Source organism: Dipodomys merriami, unplaced genomic scaffold (genome assembly GCF_024711535.1).
Source record: "Dipodomys merriami isolate MVZ:Mamm:240054 unplaced genomic scaffold, mDipMer1.0.p SCAF_24, whole genome shotgun sequence".
Lineage (NCBI taxonomy): Eukaryota > Metazoa > Chordata > Mammalia > Rodentia > Heteromyidae > Dipodomys > Dipodomys merriami.
Window position 1 is genome coordinate 19587952 of NW_027203826.1, and position 22199 is coordinate 19610150.

General features: G+C 35.6%; 1 protein-coding gene across 2 annotated transcripts in view; it reads left to right on the plus strand.

The window, feature by feature from the left end:
- Positions 1-22199, plus strand: part of Acbd6 (acyl-CoA binding domain containing 6) — a 145047-nt gene that overhangs the window by 35110 nt on the left and 87738 nt on the right. For both annotated transcript variants that reach the window (XM_070034116.1, XM_070034115.1), the window contains exon 4: positions 15464-15546. In XM_070034116.1, coding sequence (XP_069890217.1) covers positions 15464-15546 — 83 coding nt within the window. The remainder of the gene's footprint in view (positions 1-15463; positions 15547-22199) is intronic.

A 22199-nucleotide genomic window follows, 5' to 3' on the forward strand; every position in this document is an offset into this window, starting at 1 on the left:
GCCACATACCCAGCCTGGCATTTTGCTGTTTATTTTGATCATAGAATCTTATGGACTTTATATCTGGGCTGGCTTCAAACCATGATTCTCCCAAGTCTTTTTTTTTGGGGGGGGGTCCCGTCGTGGGGCCTGAACTCTGGGCCTAGGCGCTGTCCCTCAGCTCTTCAGCTCAAGGCTAGGGCTCTACCACTTGAGCCACAACGCCACTTCCGGCTTTTTTCTTTTTGCTTATGTGATGCTGAGGAATCGAACCCAGGGCCTCAGGCATGCGAGGCAAGCCCTCTACCACTGAGCCAACTTCCCAGCCCGTCTCCCAAATCTTATCCTTCTGAGTAGTTAGTATTGCAGTATGGTCTCCCAGCCCCTGGCACTATTTGTCAGTTTTTGTTCTTGTTTCCTAAGCTATTGGAGTCTTATTCAAAAAAGCCCTTGCCTGTGCCTATATCTTAAAGTATTTTCTCTATTTTTCCCTCTGGTAGTTTAAAAGTTTTGCATTTTATGTAAGATTTTAGTTCATTTTGAGAAGAATTTTTTTACATTTTTTTGGGGGGGTCTGGTCATGGGGCCTGTACTCTAGGCCTGGGCGCTGTCTCTCAGCTCTTCAGTTCAAGGCTAGCGCTCTACCACTTGAGCCACAGTGCCATTTCCGGCTTTTTTCTTTTTGCTTATGTGGTGCTGAGGAATTGAACCCAGGGCCTCATGCATGCAAGGCAAGCGCTCTACCACTGAGCCACCTTCCCAGCCAAATTTTGAGAAGATTTTTATACAGGGCAAGACAGAGATCTAGTTTCAGACTTCTACATGTGGAGATGAGTTTTCTTTTTTGCAATGTACATTTTTTGTACCTTCTTTTTTGCAATGTACATTGTTGGTACCTTTGTCAAGGCTTATTTCCTCATCATCTATTGTATTACATTGACCTACATAATTTTGTGTCCAGTAACATGGCTTTTGTTAATGTGGCTCTGTATTATAGTTTTAAATCAGGTATTACCTCTTGCACTGCTTTTTGTGCTCAGGATTCCCTTATTTGTTTGGGGTCTTTTTTGTTTCCATATAAATTTTAGGATTTATTTTTCTGTTTCTGAAAAATGACATTGCAGTTTTGAATGAGATTATATTGAATGTTTAGATCATTTTTGGAAATAATAGTCATTTTCACAGTATTAATTCTGCAGACCCATAAACATAGAAGGTCTTTCCATCTTTTAGTATCTTCCTCAATCTTTGGTTATGTTTTTTGCTTAAGTATTTTTTTTTTTTTGGCTACTGTGATTATTTTCTAACTTTTTAAGCGAATTTGCATTTGAGATATTGAGAATCTTTCATGTGCTTATTGACAATTTTCTGTATACCTTTTGAAAAACAATCATATTTCTCTTCACTTTTTTTTTTATTATAATCTGTAATCCTATTGTCAGAACTTCAGCGGATATCTAGACTACTTTTCTGTCTCTAGATTATTCTAGCATACAGTCTTTCAGCTTCTCTTGGAAAACTCATAATGATAGGAAATTTATTCTTTGTGAAACATTGGCACCATTATTGAACAATACCAATTGTTAGAAGCTTCTTTTGTATTAAAATTTATTTCACTGTTTTGTTATTGGTTTTCTGTTACACTTTTGTTCCTTTTAGCCAATTAAAGTAAGGCTAATTCCTCATCTACATAAGAGATATTTTAAGGTAGTAGTGAATCCTCTTTTCTTTAAGCCAGATGTCCCCCGTTTCTAAATGTTCTCCATCTTCATCACAGTCAATTCCTGACACTATCCCACTCAGTCATTCTTGTGTGAACAAATTACAGTTTCCAAACACCTCTTTTACAATATGACCTTTGGAATTGAACAGACTATTACTACTTGAGACATAATGTAATTACTGTACAATAGAACTTTTCTTTGATTTTGACATTGTACTACTGATATAATTTAAAATTGCCTTAGCACTTCTGGCATCTTATTTTGAACTCTGGGCATGGGTGCTGTCCCTGCGTTCTTCAGCTCAAGGCAAGCACTCTACTGCTTAAGCCACAGCACCACTTCCGGTTTTCTAGTGGTTTATTGGAGATGAGAATCTCATGGACTTTCCTGCCCGGGCTGGCAGAACCGTGATCCTCATATCTCAGCCTCCTGAGTAGCTAGGTTTACAGGCGTGAGCCACCGGCGCTTGGCTAGCATCTTTATTTCAATGAGTTCTTTAATTTTCAGTGATTGACCTAGTATGCTGTCCTGATAGGGAAATAGTTCAAGTTATTAAATACTAATTTTGTAACTGGTCTTTAAACTTTTTTAGAGAAAAAAAAAATTTCCAGGTCCTTTTTATATACTCTGTTACACAATTTCCACCATATACTACATTTCAGGACTTCATATAGATCTATATTAAATTCCATTTTAGAGTCTTTAACTCCTATTTCCTGCATAAGGAGCAGGAAATATTTTTTTCCGATTTCTCATTACTTGAACCATGTTATTCTAAAACCCTTAATAAAACTTTTGTGTGGTACTGGGGCTTTAACTAGGACCTTGTACTCTCACTAAGCCTTTTCTTTTAAAGCTGGTGCTACACCACAGAGCCATAACTCCCAGTTCTGCTTTTTTTGCTGGTTAATTGGAGATAAGAGTCCCAGGGATTTTTTTTTCTGCCCAAGCTGCCTACAAACTGTGATCTTCACATACCAGCCTCCTGAATAGCTCGGATTACAAACATGAGCCAAGCTGCAAAAACATTTAAAAATCCATTTTATTTCATTTAAGATAGTCCAACTTAAGATTTTTTTTAAAAATTAAGTGTTACCTAGCATGTGAGTTATCTTTCATTGACCTTGCCATCAGCAAATTTGATTAATATGTTTTCCTTAAATCAACCATTGATGAAGCTTTATTGAATCAAAGGGTTACTTTGCCACTGGAAACAGTGGAGATTAGTATTGATCCATTTTATACAAGCTTTGGTTAAAGTATTAAGTAATAATAAAATAACTATTAGGTTTATTTACTGAACCCTTACTATGTGCCATACATTGTGATAAATGTATTAGATACATTATTCTATTTCATCCTTGCCATCACATACTATGATTTGCATTTTCCAGATAAAAACCTGAAGCTTAGTTTACTAATGTAGTCTGAAGTTACACAGCTAGTAAATGGCACTTTATTTGAAATTATATTTATTTTTAATTCATATGTATATTCATTGAATATTTATTAAGATTATTCTCTTGCCAGGTACTGTTCCTGGGATACATTAAAGAAACAAAACATATAAAAATTTTTATGCTTGTGGAGTTATGATTTTACCAATTTATCACAAGGAAGTGAGTGAAGTAGGTATTGGTTTACAGTTTTAAATAAAGCAATATGGTTAGGTTGCATTGAGAAAAGTGACATTTTTATTATGACTTTCAGTTAGCAAGGGAATAAATTACTCAGATAGCTGAAAGGTTCATGTTTACTCATTCAAAAAAAGAAGACATCATGAGGGTCAGGTGGACATTTTTTTCTTTTCTTTTTTTCTTTTTTTTTTTTTTTGCCGTTGTGGGGGCTGAACTCTGGACCTGGGCTGTCCCTGAGCTTTTCAGCTCAAGGTGAACACTCCACTTGAGCCACAATGCCACTTGTGGTTTTTCTGGTGGTTAATTGGAGTCTCACAGACTTTCCTGTCTGAGCTGGCTTTGAACCACAATCCTCAGATCTCAGTCTTCTGAGTAGCTAGGATTACAGGCGTGAGCCTCTCCCTCCCCCCTCCCTCTCCCTCCGTCTCCCTCCCTCCCTCTCCCTCCGTCTCCCTCCCTCCTCTCTCTCTCTCTCTCTCTCTCTCTCTCTCTCTCTCTCTCTCTCTCTCTCTCTCTCTCTCTCTCTCTGTCTTTGTCTGGCTGGCTGGCTCTTGCTCTAATTCTAGCTATGACTCTCCCACGTGGAAAGCCAGAGACTGCATTAAAAAAATTAAGAATGTTTCTGAATATTTGCCCTCAGGAACTTTCTTTTTGAATAGTTGAAAATCCCCAAGAAGATATGCTTTAAGCTTCCATGTCAAGCATTCACAAAAATGAAGGAGGGGATGATGCAGTCAAGAAATCCATGTGTATTCTACAAAATTGAGAAAAGTAAGGAAAGGGGTGGGTCCAGGGATGAGAATGTTGAAAGGAGACACTGATCAAGATGTATTGCATTCATAAACTGCTTTGTCAAATGGCTACTCCTTTGTACCACTACTTAAAAGTAATTTTTTTAATTCATAAAAATAACAAAAAAGTCAAGCTTAAAGAAAATAAAAGGGGCTTGGAATATAGGTTAGTGGTAGAGTGCTTGCCTACCATGCATGAGGCCCTGGGTTCAATTCCTTAGTACCACATGATCAGGAAGCTCAGGGACAGTGCCTAGCCCCGGAGTTCAAGCCCAAAACTAGCCAAAAAAAGAAAAGGAAATAAAATGAGAATAAAATAAATAAATAAATAAAATGAGAATAAAAGCCAGTGAAATAGAAAGCAGGTATGTACTGGGGAAAACAATCAATTAAACTAAATGTTGGCTCTGACAAAATTAGCAAAATCCTGTCAAGACTAATCAAGAAAGGAGAAAAAGAGTGTGTGTGTGTGTGTGTGTGTGTGTGTGTGTGTGTGTGTGTGTGTGTGTGTGTGTGTGTGTGTGTGTGTGTGTCTCTCTCTCTCTCTCTCTCTCTCTCTCTCTCTCTCTCTCTCTCTCTCTCTCTCCCCCCTGGGTGCTGTCCCTGAGCTCTCCAGCTCAAGGCTAGTGCTGTAGCATAGTGCTGTAGCATTTTGAGCCACAAAGCCACTTCTGGTTTTTTGGTGATTAATTGGAGATAAGAGTCTCACGAACAAAAAAAAAAAAAACCAGTCTCACGAACTTTCCTGTGCTGGCTAGCTTTGAACTGTGATTCTCAGATCTCAGCCTCCTGAGTAGCTAGTATTACAGGCATGAGCCACTGGTGCCTGGCTTAGTTTATATTTTAAAGAAGAAAAAATTAAGCAAATCTTATGAATAACTTTAGTCAAATAAGTTGATTATAAGTAATGGACAAATTCCTCAAAAAATTCTGCTTGGCAGAATAAGAAATAAGAAATCTGAATCGTCCTATATCACTTTAAAATTTGAGTCTTTAATTAAATCTTTACTGCAAGAAAACATCAGGTAAGGATAGCTTTATGAATACATTTGTCTTATTGTTTAAGGAAAAAATACCAGTGTTAAGCAAACCATTCTGGAAAACAGAAAAAGAAGGAACTTTTCCACATTTTTAAAAATGATTCTAGAATCAGTTTGACACTAAAATCTGTCAAAAATGACATAGACACAAAAGGAAAATATACATCAATTGTTCTTATTAAAATTTTTTCTTATTGAAAAGCCTGGTCAGTTGTGGTAGCATACACACCTGTAATCCCAGCTACTTGGGAGGCAGAGATAAGAAAATTGCAGTCCAAGGCCAGCCCATACAAAGTTAAGACTAAGAGCCTATCTCAAAAAAACAAGAAAAAGGAGTGGGTTAGGATATCAAGTGATAGAGCACCTGCCTAATATGTGTAAGGCCCCAAATTCAATCCACAGTAGCATACACACATAGAAAAAAAGTGAAAAACTCCTTTAAAAGATATTAGAAAGTCCAACTTTTAAATACAGAAACATCTCGATGTATTTCTGAATTTCAAGATTATAAGACTGATTTAATCTTGTAATTTGTGTAATTTGTGATACAGAAAAAATATGATTATTTTAAAAGAGAAGAAAAAATACCCATTCATGACAAAAACTTGAGTCGGAAGGGAAGTTTCGTAATCTAAGAAATAATATCTACAAAAATACTGTGGCACCCTCCCAAACCTAACAAACCAATTACTAAATTGGCAAGGGAAAGAGGAACTTCTCAGATGAAGAAATAAAAATGGCAAAGAAACACATGAGGAAATGTTCATCATGCCTGGTGGTGAAGGAAATGCAAATAAAGACAACCCTGAGATACCACCTTACCCTAGTCAGAATGGTCCATATCCACAAATCAGCCAACAACAAATGCTGGAGGGGATGTGGAGAAAGAGGAACCCTATTACACTGCTGGTGGGAATGTACACTTATACAACCACTTTGGAAAGCAGTCTGGAGGGTCCTTAGAAAGCTAAAGATTGACTTCCCTTACGACCCAGTCATACCACTTCTAGGCATCTACCCTGAACAACAGGAACCAATATACAAGGACACTTGCACCTCCAAAGTTTATTGCAGCACTGTTCACAATAGGTAGGATATGGAAACAACCCAGATGCCCCACCACAGATGAATGGATCCAAAAATTGTGGTATCTATACACAATGGAATATTATGCAGCCATTAGAAATGACAAAATAATGGCATTTGCAGGGAAATGGATGGAGCTAGAAGGAATCATGTTGAGCGAGGTAAGCCAAGAGCAAAGAGACAAACGGTACATGGTCTCCCTGATAAGTGGATGCTAAATCCAAAAATGTTAGGTGATATGACAAAATTAACAGGACTTAAGAAACAAAGAACTCCCACTCATCTGGTTGAACCACTACTAAATATCCCCATGCTGCCGATCACATATATGGTATATAACATATGAGCACCGTTATATGTTATAGACTGTGATAGACAGTTTGCTCCAAGAAAGTTAGAATGAACTTGTGACTTTAAATGAGCATCATTATTCCACAATACTGTGAAATTTGGGAAATTATGTAATCACTTAATCACAATTAAAAAAAAAAAAAGAGGAAGTGGCGCTGTAGCTCAAGTGGTAGAGTGCTCGCCTTGAGCTGAAGAGCTGAGGGACAACGCCCAGGCCCAGAGTTCAAGCCCCACGACCAACAACAAAAAAAAAAAAAAAAAAAAAAAAAAAAGAATTGAAAAAAAAAAAAAGAATCTCGGGAAAGGTAGGGAGGGAAGGGATGGTACGGGGAAAACAATGGAGGGAGTAACAATGCTCAATAGGAAGTGTACTCATTACCTAGCTCATGTAACTGTAACCCTCTGTATAAGTATCTTTACAATAAAAAATTTTTTTTAAATACTGTGGCAAACATCAAACTGATAAATTTAATATTTTTGTATTTTAAAAATGTTTTCAGCTCACAACTTTCTAATAAGTTTACTATATATATATATAAATTAGTAATCACAAAGCTATAGATGCAGTATTAAAAGAGCTATCCAAAAGATAACATTGATTTTCATTTGTCAATTTTCTGATTGCATTAATACTTCTATACATAAATATAAATTCATGTAAGTTTGTCTTTCTCATAACAAACACTAATTTTGTTGCCTAGGATCTTATCAAACCCAATTTCAAGTTGTGAAGTAAGAAATTGACTTATTATTAATCCATTCAGTGCTCCATTGTATATTTAAGTAGCTTATTTATGCATCTAGTTTAATTCTAAAAGAAAGATCCTGTGTTTTGTTGTAGTAAGGGAATCAGAGGAATAAGACTGTTAAGACTTGTTTGAGAAGTTAGAGTTCACAATATGGGAAGCTAGTAAGATGTTGAGATAATGGTATTCAGAAGAGTGGCAAGCCACATGTTACATGTTTATTGAACTCATGCTTTATTAATCTGTGTATATCTGTCTTTTATAAAATCATGTACCCTACTACAGAACTGCATGGTGGCAAAATTAATGGAAGAAAGAATAGATTGGATACCCAGTTTAACAATATAATTTCTGGAAGTGGAGCTTTGGCTCAAGTGGTAGAGTGCTGGCCTTGAGCTGAAGAGCTCAGAGACAGCATCCAGGCTCCGAGTTCAAGCCCCACGACTGACCAAAAAAATAATAATTTATGTGTTCCATTCGTGCTTTCTATCAGAAAAATCTATGTGTTTTTCAAAATTCTAGGAAGATGGTAGTGACTATAGCATAGTTTTAAATTAATGTTTTCTTAATAGAATAAATAGGGTAACTTAATAAAATATCTTCATTTGTAATATTTGTAATAAAACTTGTTAATCAGAGAACATAGAGATAGACCACTAACAGAAACAACTACCATTGACAAGGGTTGCATGGTATTGTAGGAGAAAGTAGAAGGAGATAGTAGGGAGCCTTACTATCCAGAGAATGGCAGAAACCTGTATTAGCCAAGTAAAGCTTAGAGGGATGAATGTAAGAGGCTCACAGCAAGATTTACTACAGTCCTCTAAACTTCCAGAATTGACAAACCATCCAAAGCTCTTTCAGATTAAAGAAAGTCTAACACAGAACAAACTGCTGTGAGCTAATCAAAAGGGCAGTATACAGCTGGGAGCCGGTGGCCTGTAATCCTAGCTGCTCAGGAGGCTGAGATATGAGGATCACAGTTCAAAGCCAGCCTGGGCAGAAATATCTGTGAGACTCTTATCTCCAATAAACCACTAGAAAACTGGAAGTGGCGCTGTGGCTCAAGCTGTAGAGCGCTCGCCTTGAGCTGAAGAGTGCAGGGATAGTGCCCAAGCTCAGAGTTCAAGCCCCACGACTGACCAAAAAAAAAGGGGGGGGGCAGTATACTAAAGTTGAAAAAGAAAGAAAACAGATGAAAGTGGGAGAGGGCACCAGAGCCAAGTGATTTTGAAAGTATCCAGGGTCAGATTTTTTTAGTGTGTAAATGAAAACAACAGAAAAGGAAGAGAAAAATCTAAAAGTCTATCTTGATTTTAGTTTTTATTTTAAAATTTCAAGAACATTAATTAAAAATGAGTAACAGAATTATAGTTAAATCCCATGTAGTGTTGTTATAATTAAGGATTGCATTTATCTTGTAATATCCAGAATTGATACTGTTGGTGAAATTAATGACAGTGTGCTAATATTTTACATGTAAGATCATTGTATGCTTTCCAAGACCATTAACTTAGTACCTATTTACCTACACTCCTGATGTGTCTTAAATTGATGGTATATTTAACTTTTTTCCTTTTTTAGTATTATAGAAAATAATGGTGCCTTTATTCATCAGTATCTTAGATTAATTGAAATAGAGTGATAATATCAGTTTTATAAAATTATTTTGAAGTTGAAATTGGATGCTATAAATATGTGGAAGATACTCCTTAAATAATTTTTGTTTCCTTTTAGTAATAGACATGTGTTCATTTTTCTTGGTTTGTTTTGGGGATTTGCCATTGTTTTAACAGGAGAATCAGAAGTTTTAGTGCTGTTAGGTAAAGATTCATAGCAATGTATTTTAAGCCTCCATATCTGTATTGCTGAGACACCTTTGCTTTAAAGATATAGCTATATTTGGGCTAATAATTATTTTATTAGCTAAATTATATCTTCATGCTGGACACTTCTATTTATACATGTATTTTAAATCTTTGAAATGATCGTGAGGTATTATTTCTATCTTTACAAATATGGAAAGTGAGACAGGAAGCTTACTTAATTTGCACACTCTTGCAGTCAAGACTTACAAACTAAATTAGCCAGTAGCAATGAATATTTAAAAGAATATTGAATTTAGAAAACATTGTAAAAGTATATTGAAAAGGAAAAAAAGCTTACCATTTTCTTTGTAGTAGGTTGTTAATTGTGGAATAGGCACTTTTTCAGGTAGAAAAGTTTCGTGTAAATTTTAATCTTGACCCTAAAGAAAAGTGAAATCTGAATCAAGTGATAGACATTAGGCCAGCCATTTATCCTTTCCCCTTTGAGTAAAGGAGCTTTTAGTGTCTCACATAATATAGCCTGAGGCAATATTAAGACTTGGCAAGTTTTATGTTATTGACTGCCAAATTTAGAATCTATTTGTTTACCTGCTGATGCTACATAAAAATAACTTAATAGATTTTGCGTCGAGGGAAATGGAGTAAACTTCTGAGCTTCTGTGAGAAGTATTTCATCAGTAGAAATTAAGAGAGTAAGGCAACCAAAGTTTACCTCCTCTATTAGATTAAATAAATGAAAAGGGCAACTAATTTGTGTTTGGTAGGTTTATTCTGATTCAATCTAATAATAGCAGATTGTTTTCAAATATTATTAGTGCCTAGGATACACCCTAAGAAGTAAAACATTCTATGAAGTTATAACATTCTACCATATACATCACATGCGTGTGCATGTACATAGCGTGCACACACACACTTTAGAAAGAGGAACAATACTAAGAAGGAGGACTAAATTTAGAATAAGCCATAATCAAATTCTGGGGTGAGTTTTTTCCAAAAGATCTTGTTGGTGGTGGTGGTGGTTGTTGTGGTCATGGAGCTTAAACTCTAGGTGCTGTCCCTGAGCTATTCAGATTAAGTCTAATGCTCTACCACTTTGAGCCACAGTGCCACTTCTGGTTTCCTGGTAGTTAATTGGAGGTAAGAGTCTCATGGACTATCTGCCTGGACTGGCTTTGAACCACGATCCTCAGATCTCAGCCTCCTGAGTAGCTAAGATTACAGGTGTGAGCCAATGGCATCTGGCCCAAAAGATTTTTAATTAAACCATATCACTCCTTATGCATTCAGTATTTATCATATCTTTGTTTGTAATTGAAAGGTAAGAATAACTTAAATAATAGAGCTGTCAGATAGTGATTAAGTATATTTTACTACTGCATGGAATACTATGCCAGCCATGTTTGGGGACCTCTGCTTTGCCTCCAAATGGTAAAAATTTAGAGAGAAAGAAAGAAAGGAATAGGCAGGCAGGCAACAAGATACATGTTACTGAATAAAACATGATACTGAATAAAACAATGATTTTCTAAAATTTTATTAGAAGCGGTGTAAAATTACAAGCAGAGAATGAAAACAAACAAAAAACCCCTGTAAATGTCTGAGTTTGTTGCCTGGAAACTCCATACTGTAGTGCAGGGAGGAGAAACTCCAAATTGGCTAGTCTCTTTGATTTAAGCTGGAATTTACAGGTACAATTTAGAGGAAATTCCCTCATAAAGAACTTCAGATCTCTTCAGAGGGCTGGCTCCCTTTGGCCGAATACTAGTCTATGCATGTGTGAAAGGAAGCTAACAAGTTGGAGAAAAAAAATGAAGGAAAGCATTATGTCAAACAATTCCAAGGGCTGTTGTAGATCTGAAAATATTTTGGTTTTACCAGTGAAGTTAAAAGTGAATCTGAAAAGAATCAAATCAGCAGGGCATTGGTGTCTCATTCCTGTGAGCTACTTACTCCTCTCAGCTGCTCAGGAGGCTGAGATCTGAGGATTGAGGTTTGAAGCCAGGGCTGTCAAGAAACTGTGACACTCTTATTTCCAGTTAACCAGCAAAAAGACAAGTGGACATGTGACTTTAGCCATGAGCAAAAAGCTCAAGGACAGTGCCTAGATCCTGAGTTCAAGCCCCAGGACCAGCACACAGACACAGATAGACACACACACACACACACACGCACGCACGCACGCACGCACGCACGCACGCACGCACGCACGCACGCCAAAGTAATTTCAAGGAACTTAACAAAATCGTAGCAAAACCCAGCAAACAGCAGCAAACAAGAGTATAAAATTTACAATGTGTGGCTTACAATAAGTCTTTTGAAATAGGACAATAAGACACGGGAAAAAACATGTCAATATTAGCTGATGCCAAAATGATAGAGATGTTGAAATAATGATATGAAACTATTATGAGTAGATTGTATATGTTCTAGAATGTAGAGGGAAGCATAAACATAATATAGAGAGAAATGAAAGGAAAAAAAAAAAACACCCAAATGTTGCTGGGTGTGGTGGTGAACTCCTATAATCTCAGCACTTTAAAGACTAAGAAGCTAGCCTACGAAAAAAAATCTTTAGTAAGACCCATATCTGGGTATGATGGTATTAAATGCCTGTCATCTCAGCTGCTCAGGAAGCATAAATAGAAGAATAATGGCTCAAGCAGTCCCAGTCAAAAAGTGAGATACTTGAAAAACAATGAAAGAAAAAATGGCTAGGAGCATGGCTGAAGTGGTAGAGCTCCCTAGCAAATAAAAGACTGTGAGTTCAAGCCCAAATACTCCCCCCACCCCAAAAAATAATGAAAGATCTAAGAGGAAATTGTAGAAATAGAGATGGAAAAATATAGTATTTGAAATAGACTAGTAAAATACACTTGATAGGATTAACAGTGTATTAAGAACTGAATAATAAAAGGTATTTAAGTGCCAAATATCCTGGAGTTGGGATGATGGAGAGCAAAAAAAAAAAAAAAAAAAAAACCCAAAAAACAAAAAACCTCCTTGTTGAGAATTATTGTCTCAAACCCATTGATCCAGGGAGCTCAAAGAACCTCTTATGGAAGAAACATAATAAAACTATACCAAATACATATCATCAAGGTCATGAAAAAGAGGAAATTTTTTTTTTGGGGGGGGATCCGGTCTCAGCTCAAGGCTAGTACTCTACCACTTGAGCCACAGAGCCACTTTTGGCTTTTTGTTTTTTATGCTTATGTGGTGCTGAGGAATCGAACCCAAGGCCTCATGCATGCAAGGCAAGCGCTCTACCACTGAGCCACCTTCCCAGCCCAGAAATTTTTTTTTAATTTCCTTTTTTGCTGCTGGTAGTGGGGCTTTAACTCAGAGTATCACACACTCCAGTGGCTTTTTTCTCTCAAGGTTGGTATTCTATCACTTGAGCCATACCTCCAGTTCTAACAGAAAAATCTTAAAAGCATCCAAACTAAAAGTCAAATGCAGAGGAACAAAGGTAAGATAGTTTTCAAAAATGAAGAGGAAGCTTACCTAACATGATAATAGACATTTAGGAAAATCTACTTGTGGTAAAAAAGTAAAACTTCCCCCCAATATCAGTAACAAAACAAGAGTGTTGCTTTTTTTTAAATTTAATTTAATTTTATTTGTGAACATACTGTACAGAGACTTTTTTTTAACCATTGCTGCTCAACACTGCATTATAAATTCTAGCCATAGTTTTAGATAAGAAAAATAAATAAATAAGGTATAAATTGGAAGGGCAGAAGTAAAATCAATCTTTGTTCACAGATGACATTCTGTATGTAGAAATTTTAAATATTAAAATGCATTTATCTATGGAAGGACTTTGCATTAAAAACATTCTAAAGAATTTTTGCCAGGAAAAAAAGATCCTATTTTAACTAAACAAAATGAGACTGGTCATATACACTTGAAATATTAGTATGAAGGATGCTCATAGTCTGACATATCAGCATTTGTAAAGATAAAGATCCTACCTGAAAAATAACCTGGGCTGGAGATGTGGCTCAAGTTGTAGAATTCTTGCAGGTTCCTCAGATCAAACCCCCAGTATGGAACCTATACCCAAAACAAAAGTTTTTGAATGTTTTAGATACCAGTTAGCTAAGTGTTTTGCAAAAATTTTCTTCCACTTTGTGGCTTATAATTTCATTGTCTGAACATTTTAAGGAAGACCAATTTTACTTTTGGTGTAGTATCTAAAAATCAAACCATCTAGATTTTTTTTTTCTTGTGTTACCTTCTAGTAGTCAGTTTTCTTGACAGAAGTGGTACCTAACACTCCATACCCAGTTTTCTCATTTTCAGTGTAATTATTTATTAATAAACATTTCTTGAACATCTGTTTATTTCAAGTTTATGTTACCAATAGAATGCATATTAAATAAATTCGTACTTTAACTATACTTTTCTTGTATTTAGAAAAACATTCTCGTTCAAAGCCAGGCTGGGCAGGAAAGTCTGTGAGACAGAAGGGGGAAACCAGAAGTGGCGCTATGGCCCAAGTGGTAGAGCACTTGCCTTGAGCTGAAGAGCTCAGGGACAGCACCTAGGCCCAGAGTTCAAGCTCCACAACTGACCAGAAAAAAACAAAAAACAACAAAAAAAGGCCTTCTCAATCTCAGAATTCTTTTCAGCATGTATTCATTAAGACTGTGCCTCATGCTGGTAAACTTTATATGCCTTGTCATTTAATCACATTAGTACTTGTTTGTGGTTTTATAATTTTCTTTTCATTGTTATAGGGAATTTGGTCCCGAGAAACAAAAGCCATGTTTTGAGAGATGGAATTGGTAGTCTTTATTAGAGAGTCAGCAACTGCAGGCAGACACATGTTCCCAAAAAACTTGAAGCTTCAAATATACTTAACACTGTTAGAAAACTGAATTCTGAGGGTAGGAAAGCAAAGAAAAAACAAAAAAATAATCCCCACAAACTTTGTCAACTCTAATGGATTGCTGAAGAAGGGGGGATGTCATGGTGTGATCTGAGGAGTGTCAGCAGACACCAGGCATGGCATGGTGCCTAAGCTGCCTAACTAGGGTTCTGGTCAGGGGACAAGGTCACAGGGAGCTCCAAAGTCTCACAAGTTCATGGCATAGGATTGGCAGGTCCAATAACCTACTGTCCAAGGAGCCCCCCCCCCCCCCCCCCCCGCCAGGAATTCAGGCATGCCCATTACCTGAGGGTGGGACTTCCCGGCTTCTAGGAATTCAGGCATAACCATCACTTTGGGGTGTGGGACTTTACCACACCCAGTTACACCCAACTTCCTTAGTTTGCTATCATGAATTTATTAGTTCTCAAAATTTCTACCTTTTCTTGAAGCCTTAGTTTTCAATTAATAATTGATATTCTCTCACCCAGGTTTTTTCCTTAACACAGTGGTTTGATCTGTGAGAATGAATCAAACCATAATATCAATAAAACAAAATCCCTTCTTTAAATAAGGGGGGGAAGGATTGGGGAAAAATGTATATGAGTTTGTAGCCAACCCAATATCACAATAATTTTTTTCCATAATCATCTTTTTTATTAAGTTTTTATTGTGAAAATACTCTACAAAAGGGTTACAGTTACATGAGCAAGGTAATGAGTACATTTCTTATCCAGCATTACAATAATTTTTATTCTTAAATATTATTTATGATTAAAGGTTGACTTTTGCAATGTCCTGGCCTAAAATCTCAATTATATCAAGACGTAGGCATCTGCAGAGAATGCAGTTGATGATGTCAGACAATAATATCCAAGTTCATTGCTTCCATATTACATGTTTCAGAAGAAACTTATTTCTAAATTAATCTTTAATTTTTAAAAAGGCCTGAATCCTTGGTTGTAGAAATTATTCTATAGAAGACTTTTTTTTTTTAAGTTTAAGATCTAAACTTCTTTCTTCTCTCCTACTTTCTTTCTACTTGAAAACATTTGGTTTTCTTTGTGATTGAATTTAAAGTTTTAGTAAAGTTTAATTAATCTAGAATGGTTTTCCTTATCACATTTCAGTTTACTTTTTCATTTTTACATTTTCACTTTTTCACGCTAAGCTTCGTATTATCCACATAGAACATCATCTCATAGTCAGTTAATAGTATGGCTGTTAGGTGGCTCTTCTGTTATTGAAATAACCCAAGAGTCCTGCTGCCTTTCAGGCACTACCTTAAAATTATTCCTAGGACTTGAGTAGTACAGTTTCAGTGTTTCTTAGAAATTTTTTTAATGTTTTAATTGCATATTAACTCCTATGTCTTTTTTTCCATCTTCTTTTTTCCTCCTACAGATACCAGAGAAGAAAGGAAAAGAGGCAAAGAGTGGTTTTGGTGGGCCAGTTGTTAGTTCTCTGTATCATGAAGAAACCATCAGGTAATTTCTCTTCTGATTTTTAATAATATATATGTATAACTATATTATTAAATATGTATATTTATATGACATGCATATATGATATGTTATGTGCATGTTGCATGCACATAGGCATATTGTGAAATAGAGATGTATCTTTAAATCTGTACCTTCTCTTAGCAGAAACTGGTTTTTTCTCTAATAGGACTCTCTAATTGGAATCACTTCCAATATATCTAAATAAGTACAAATATAGTCACATATTAATTATTATCAAGGTCATAAGCTTTGCCTTTCTTATACCTAAGTGTTGATAGAACAAGGTTTTATGTTTTAGCAAAACAAGGTAGAGTTTAATAGATTTTTGTTACTTTTTCTCAAAATACAACTGTATTTAAAAGATTGTAATTTTAATAATTTTTTATTGTGAAAATACTGTATAGGAGGGTTACAATTGCATGCGCAAGATAATGAGTATATTTCTTATCAAGCATTGTTGCCTCCTCCTTTGTTGCCCCTTCCTGTCCCTTCCCATCTCCCACCCCCCATAATAATTTCTTTACTCTAAAAATTACTTTAATTTAATTTATTTCCAATTAAAAGCCTTTTTGGAGTATATGAAAAACTGAAGTTTCTTCAAAAAATAAAATATGATCTAGCAATGCCATTTCTGGGTTTATATAGCCAAAGGAATTGAAAGCAGGACCTCAAAGGCTTATTTGCACAGGGATATGTTTATAGCAGTATGATTTACACTAGTCAAAAGATGGAATCAACAAAAGTGTCCATTGGTGAATGATTAAACAAAATATACTGTATTTAATAATGGAACAGTACAGCCTTGAAAAGAAATTGTGACATATCCCCACAACATGAACTTTGAGGACATTATACAAAATGAAATGAGCCAGCCACAGACATTATACTTAATGGCTCATTATAACTAAACAGGGTATCTAAAGTAGTGAAATTCTTTGAAAGTATATAGTGGGAAATTTTCTAATGGGCTAGACATGAAAAAGTTCTGGTGATTGGTTATTCAATGATACAAATATACTTTATATTACTGTACTGTATACTTAAAAATGGTTAAGATTATAAATTTAATGTTATATTGAGGATTGTTGCTATAGTTATTAAAAATGAAAGTGTTTTATATTATTTGATAAAGTCTTGTTTTGGTTGTATGTGCAGAATTTTTTGAATAATTCTTCTAGTCCTGTATATATGTAAATCAGAACAATTCTTTTTTTTTTTTTTTGGTTGGTTGTGGGTTTGAACTCTGGGCTTGGGTCCTGTCCTTGCGCTCTTCAGCTCAAGGCGAGTGCTCTACTTAGATGAATATGTGACGTATTCATCTAAGATAGTTACTTCACAAACTAAACAAGAAAGAGAACTTTTAATACTCTGGATTTTTTTAGTTGTTCCAATGTTGCTTTACTTATTAACATGTAATAAATATTTCAAATGGAAAACTAGCTTTACCTAAATTTGTCAAAGGGAAATATCTATCTTAAAATGAAGAGGAAATTATATTAAAAAATTTACACTTAACTCTTCCAGGAAAAGGTTTATTAACATTCCACATAAAGAAGTAGCTCATACTGAACTACAAGGTAGTGTTGTGAAAGGGAAGTTATTGATAACTCTATGAATCAAAACTTGAAAGCCCACAGTTTCCATTTGTTGACCAGCCTGTCAGTTAATGCAAAGAGAACCTCCCTCCCTCTATCCCTCCCTCTCCCCTTTCTCTCTCTCTCTTCAAAACAAACACACCATTTTTACTTGTATTAAATGTTTCCTTGAGATGAGACAGGGAAGGTTATTAGGGCTAAAAATACCTGTTAATGCTGCAACTGGCCTGGAGTGCATTTGCCAGCCCAATCTCTTGTGATAGAACCTTGATGAACCCTGATGAATGGTTTAGAAACATTTTTTAGAGTTTAACTTTTCCCTCAATTTTTATATATTCAGAAAGTATTTGTGGGTTGCTCTTTTGTATGTTCTGACTTTAAAGTCTTCTCAAAAATGACATTTTAAAACTAACCCTACTGAAGCTTATTTAATGTTCTAATCAGGTCAGGAAACTAAGCATTATTTTTTTAGGTAATAGGAAAGATGGTAGCAATTTCTTTTCTGTTTTCTTGTAATTCTTTGTTAATAACTTTTGTTACAGCATTTCATATATGTACATTGAATTCTAATTTTTTTAAAAATCCTATTCACTAAACTTTTAGTTGCTGACAGTAGAATTCTGTTTTGTCCATTTTCTTTATATATATATATATATTATTGTAAAAATACTGTACAGAGGGGTTATAGTTACATGAGTAAGGTAATGAGTACATTTCCTTTAGGGCATTGTTACCTCTTCCTTTGTTTTTCCTCCTCCTATCCCTTCCTTCTCTGCCTCTCCAACTCCTCCTGTGTCCTCCCCCCACCACATTGTAAAATTTGTTTTTAACATAGTGTCTTATACATCTCATTGCTACAATGAGTCAACCTGTATCCTTATTTTGTTTTATTCATTTTCTATCCTCATTATCTGAGGAAGGTCCTCAAATATATAATAATATATTTAATATGTAATAAAAGTGCCCTGAACTGTATAATGTATACTCTAGCTCCTTTTCTCAAGGAACTGATAGTTTATAGACTATCACATATGCAGTAGTGTTAGCTTGGTGACCCCATCATAAAAGAGAACAGCTGGTTTGGTGTTCCTACTGTATGCCAATCCTCACCTCTTTTCCTAAACAAATAAACTTATATGTTATTTTTCTTTCCTAGTTAGATAAATTAGTTCCTTCAATTTGCTCTTTAAAAAATATCACTAAGCTTAACTTACTAGCATTATCAGTCACTTATCTATAAATAATAATAGTCTTTATTTTTATGTACTAATTTCCTTAAGGGATATTAGATTCTTTTATTTTCCAAAATGACTTGCTGAGTAGTTGCTTTTAGAATTGTTCAGTGATGGGTTGGGAAGGTGGCTCAGGGAAAGGATGCTTGCCTCACATGTATGAGGCCCAGGGTTCGATTCCTCAGCACTACAATAAGCAAAAAAAGCTGGAAGTGGCCCTGTGGCTCAAGTGGTAGAACACTAGCCTTGAGCTGAAGAGCTGAGGGAGGGACAGCGCCCAGGCCCAGAGTTCAAGCCCCACAACCCACCAAAAAAAAAAAAAAAAGAATTGTTCAGGGACATGACTGAGCACAGTAGCTTTATGCAACATGAAGCTAATCAAACAATCCCCAATTGAAGTGAGGGTAGGAATCTGGGTAAGAATATTACAGAGATAAATTATTTTGAGTTCTTCTATTCTTTCCCCATCCACTTCTTAGAGAAGTGACTGTTAGGTTTAATTCAACACTTAGAATTATGATTATTACAAACAATGGCAAAGAATAAAACATTTTTTTTATAAAATAGAGGTTTTAATTTAGCTTAACATGTTTATTATGAATCTGCAATAAGATATAACTGAACCTTTGTTCTCAGTTGCTTCCCTTTTGAATAGTAAGAGTCTTAACATTTGAGTTTTCATGTATAATAAATATTATTTGAGTGAAATATGAACTTTGCTATTATTGGGCAAAACTGGATAGACGTGGCCTAATCTCTCTTTTTTTTTTGGTTGGTCATGGGGCCTGAACTCTGGGCCTAGGTGCTGTTTAGCTCAAGGATAGTGCTCTACCACTTAAACCACAGCACTACTTCCAGCTTTTTCTGCTTATGTGGTAGAGGAATGGAAGTCAGGGCCTCATGCATGCGAGGCAAACACACTACCACTGAGCTACCTTCCCAGCCCCAAATCTTTTTATTATTTTTTTTTTAATTATTTTTGTCAGTCATGGGGCTTGAACTCTGAACTCTAGGCACTGCCCCTGAGCTCTTTCGCTCAAGGCTAGCACTCTACCACTTGAGCCCACAGCACCGCTTCCAACCTAATCTCATTAAGTCATTTTAGTCTTCTGATGATAAAGTCCAAGTCTTCATATTCTGGAACATATTGATAAAATATGAAACAGTAAAAAACATGAAATGTGAGAGAGTCATTGAATGACTTGAAAAACAAACTTGTTTTAAAATAGTTGTATAAAGGAGTTTCAGTTCCTCATGTCAGATCATGAGTATAATACATTTTGATTAACATCACCTCTCTTGTTGTTCATCCCCATCTTTGCCAACATAGAATGTCTTTTAACTGTTGCAAACAGTAATTTTATTACTGTTTTGTAGAGCAGAAATCACAGTCATAGCCTTATATTGGGAAACTCATACTATAACACAATTTCATTATAAAACTAGATTATAATAAAAAATTAGCCTATACTGAAATGTTAGGTTATTCCAGTAAAGGACCTGATGGTTTCTGAAGAAATAACAATGTAGTTTCCACAATGAAAAGAGTCTATTTCCTGAAGTTTATGTACTCAGATTTTGCTTTTACTTGTTTTTAAATAGGTCATCAAACAATGTATTTTGAGGGTCTATTTGGAATAGTTTAATACATAAACTACTAATTGTTTTCATACTCATAAAGATCAGGAAAATCATTGTCTAACAAATCCATTTGATTAGACTTGAGTTCCAGTGTTGTGGCAGCTTCCTGACTAATTTGTGTGGTAGGTGATAAGTTCTGATCCTGGGGTTTTTTTTAGAACTCAAGAATGTTTTGGGAAGTTTTTTGTTGGTCACGGGGCTTGCATTCAAGGCCTATGTTGCTCAAAGCAACATAACATCAAGTGGTCTACTTCTCTGAGCCATAGCTCCACTTCTAGCTCTTTTTGGAAATAAGAGTCTGGAAGACTTTTTCCCCAGCTGGCTTCTAACCGAGATCTTCAGATCTCAGCATCATGAGTAGTAGCTAGGAATACAGACGTGAGCCACAGCACCTGACCTGAAAATGTTCTTGAGTGAAGGGCTGCTGGATTCAGTTCTTCCTGCTTTTGTTATCACTCTGATTTTAATATGATACTATGCTGCAGGTATAGAACCCTGTAGTAATATCCCAGAGGCCTGATGCCAGTTTCTCTTTCTGAAGCTAGTTAATGATTCTGTAATATAGAAGGGGCATTAATGTGAGTCAAATTAAGCCTAAAATATGGAGCCAGATCAAAGGCATGAATACGCTGATTCTACTACTCCTTAGCTGTTACCTTAAGTATTTCCTATAAAATGGGGTTAATGAAACAAAAAAAAAGCAGGGGGGGTGGTAATGACAGTACCCATTTTCCATGTTATTTAACTTGGGTTATATGATTACATGCACCCAAGTGTCTTAGGACAATATCTTGCACAAAGTAAGTTACTGTATAACTCTAAAATTTTGTTAGTGTTATTACTTAGCATAGGGAGTCCATAAAGAAGAGACCAAGGGCTGATGTTTAGAGCTAAAATTATAGGCCAATCAGGTTGTAAATACAAATTATTCTGATTGTACAAAAGAATTTGATAAGAAAAGGAAAGCTAATGCTATTAGATCTATGTTTGGAACTGTAGTACCCAATGTTACAAATCTGTCGTTACCTATAATTTTGAGATAATTATGTTTCATTTGTACTGCAGGTGAGCAGAAAAGCACTGTGGTAAGCATATTACAAGTTACACGTTTCAAGGAGTGTATTGTTAGGAAAATGAAGGAGATAAGATGGAAACAGGCCGGACTCAATTTTCCACAGGCGAGGACTGTTTATTGAAGAATAGCGAGGGACCACAACCTTTCCATGGTATTGGAGGTTGTGCGAGGAGGTGAATTTGGGGTCTGGCTTATATGGGTCTTAACTAGGAAAAAAAGAAGTAAAAATCAGACTGTAGTTACTCCAGAGCTAGGGGTAGGAACTTTTGGTAAGGTCCAGGCCTAGGGTGCTGGGGACTATTTCAGCCAGGCCTAGGTTGGAATGATCTGCCTCAGATCAGGCCATGTGGTCAAGCATGTTCGTGCACACCTGGTGTTTTGCTTGACCTAGGGAAATAAGGTGAGGGTCAGTCTTCATGTATTACATATTTTCACATACTTAAATCATTTTTGGTGGTTTGCATACTGAGATTTGATCTCAGTGCTGACATATAATTGAGAAATTAGGGGATTAATTTAAAGTACAACAAATGAAATGTGCTCAGTACCCATACCAAACTGCAATAAAATTTAGTCCTTGTTATATGTTGTTGTTTGATACCATAGAATCTTATCAGAATTTTATTAATTCTACTTACACAGGCAGCCATCTGGACCTTCTCTCAGGAAGACCAGACTAGTATACAACTGAAATGATTGATGGGTTCTAGAATTGATTAGTTGTTCTGTGAGACAAATGAAGTGTTTTGGCAGAAAATACCAGAGATCCCTGCTTGTGGTCAGACAGAGCCTGTAGAATTTTAAAGAGGTGCTTTCTTTAGCTTAAAAAATTTCAATTTTTTAAACAATAATGGGTTTTAGAAATATTTTAAAAATATTTTTCATTAATTGCTCTTTAGTCTTGATTCTAAAGTGGAAGATTGTAAGTAAAAAACTAGAATGAAAGTGATTGTCTTATGTTTTAATATTGTGATAAAAAATACAAACTAGAATGGAAATAGCATAAAAGCCCATCACTCATACTTAAATAGTCCTCTAAAATTTTCCTAAAGAGATATGATTGGATAAAAAGCTACACAGCATTTATGGTTT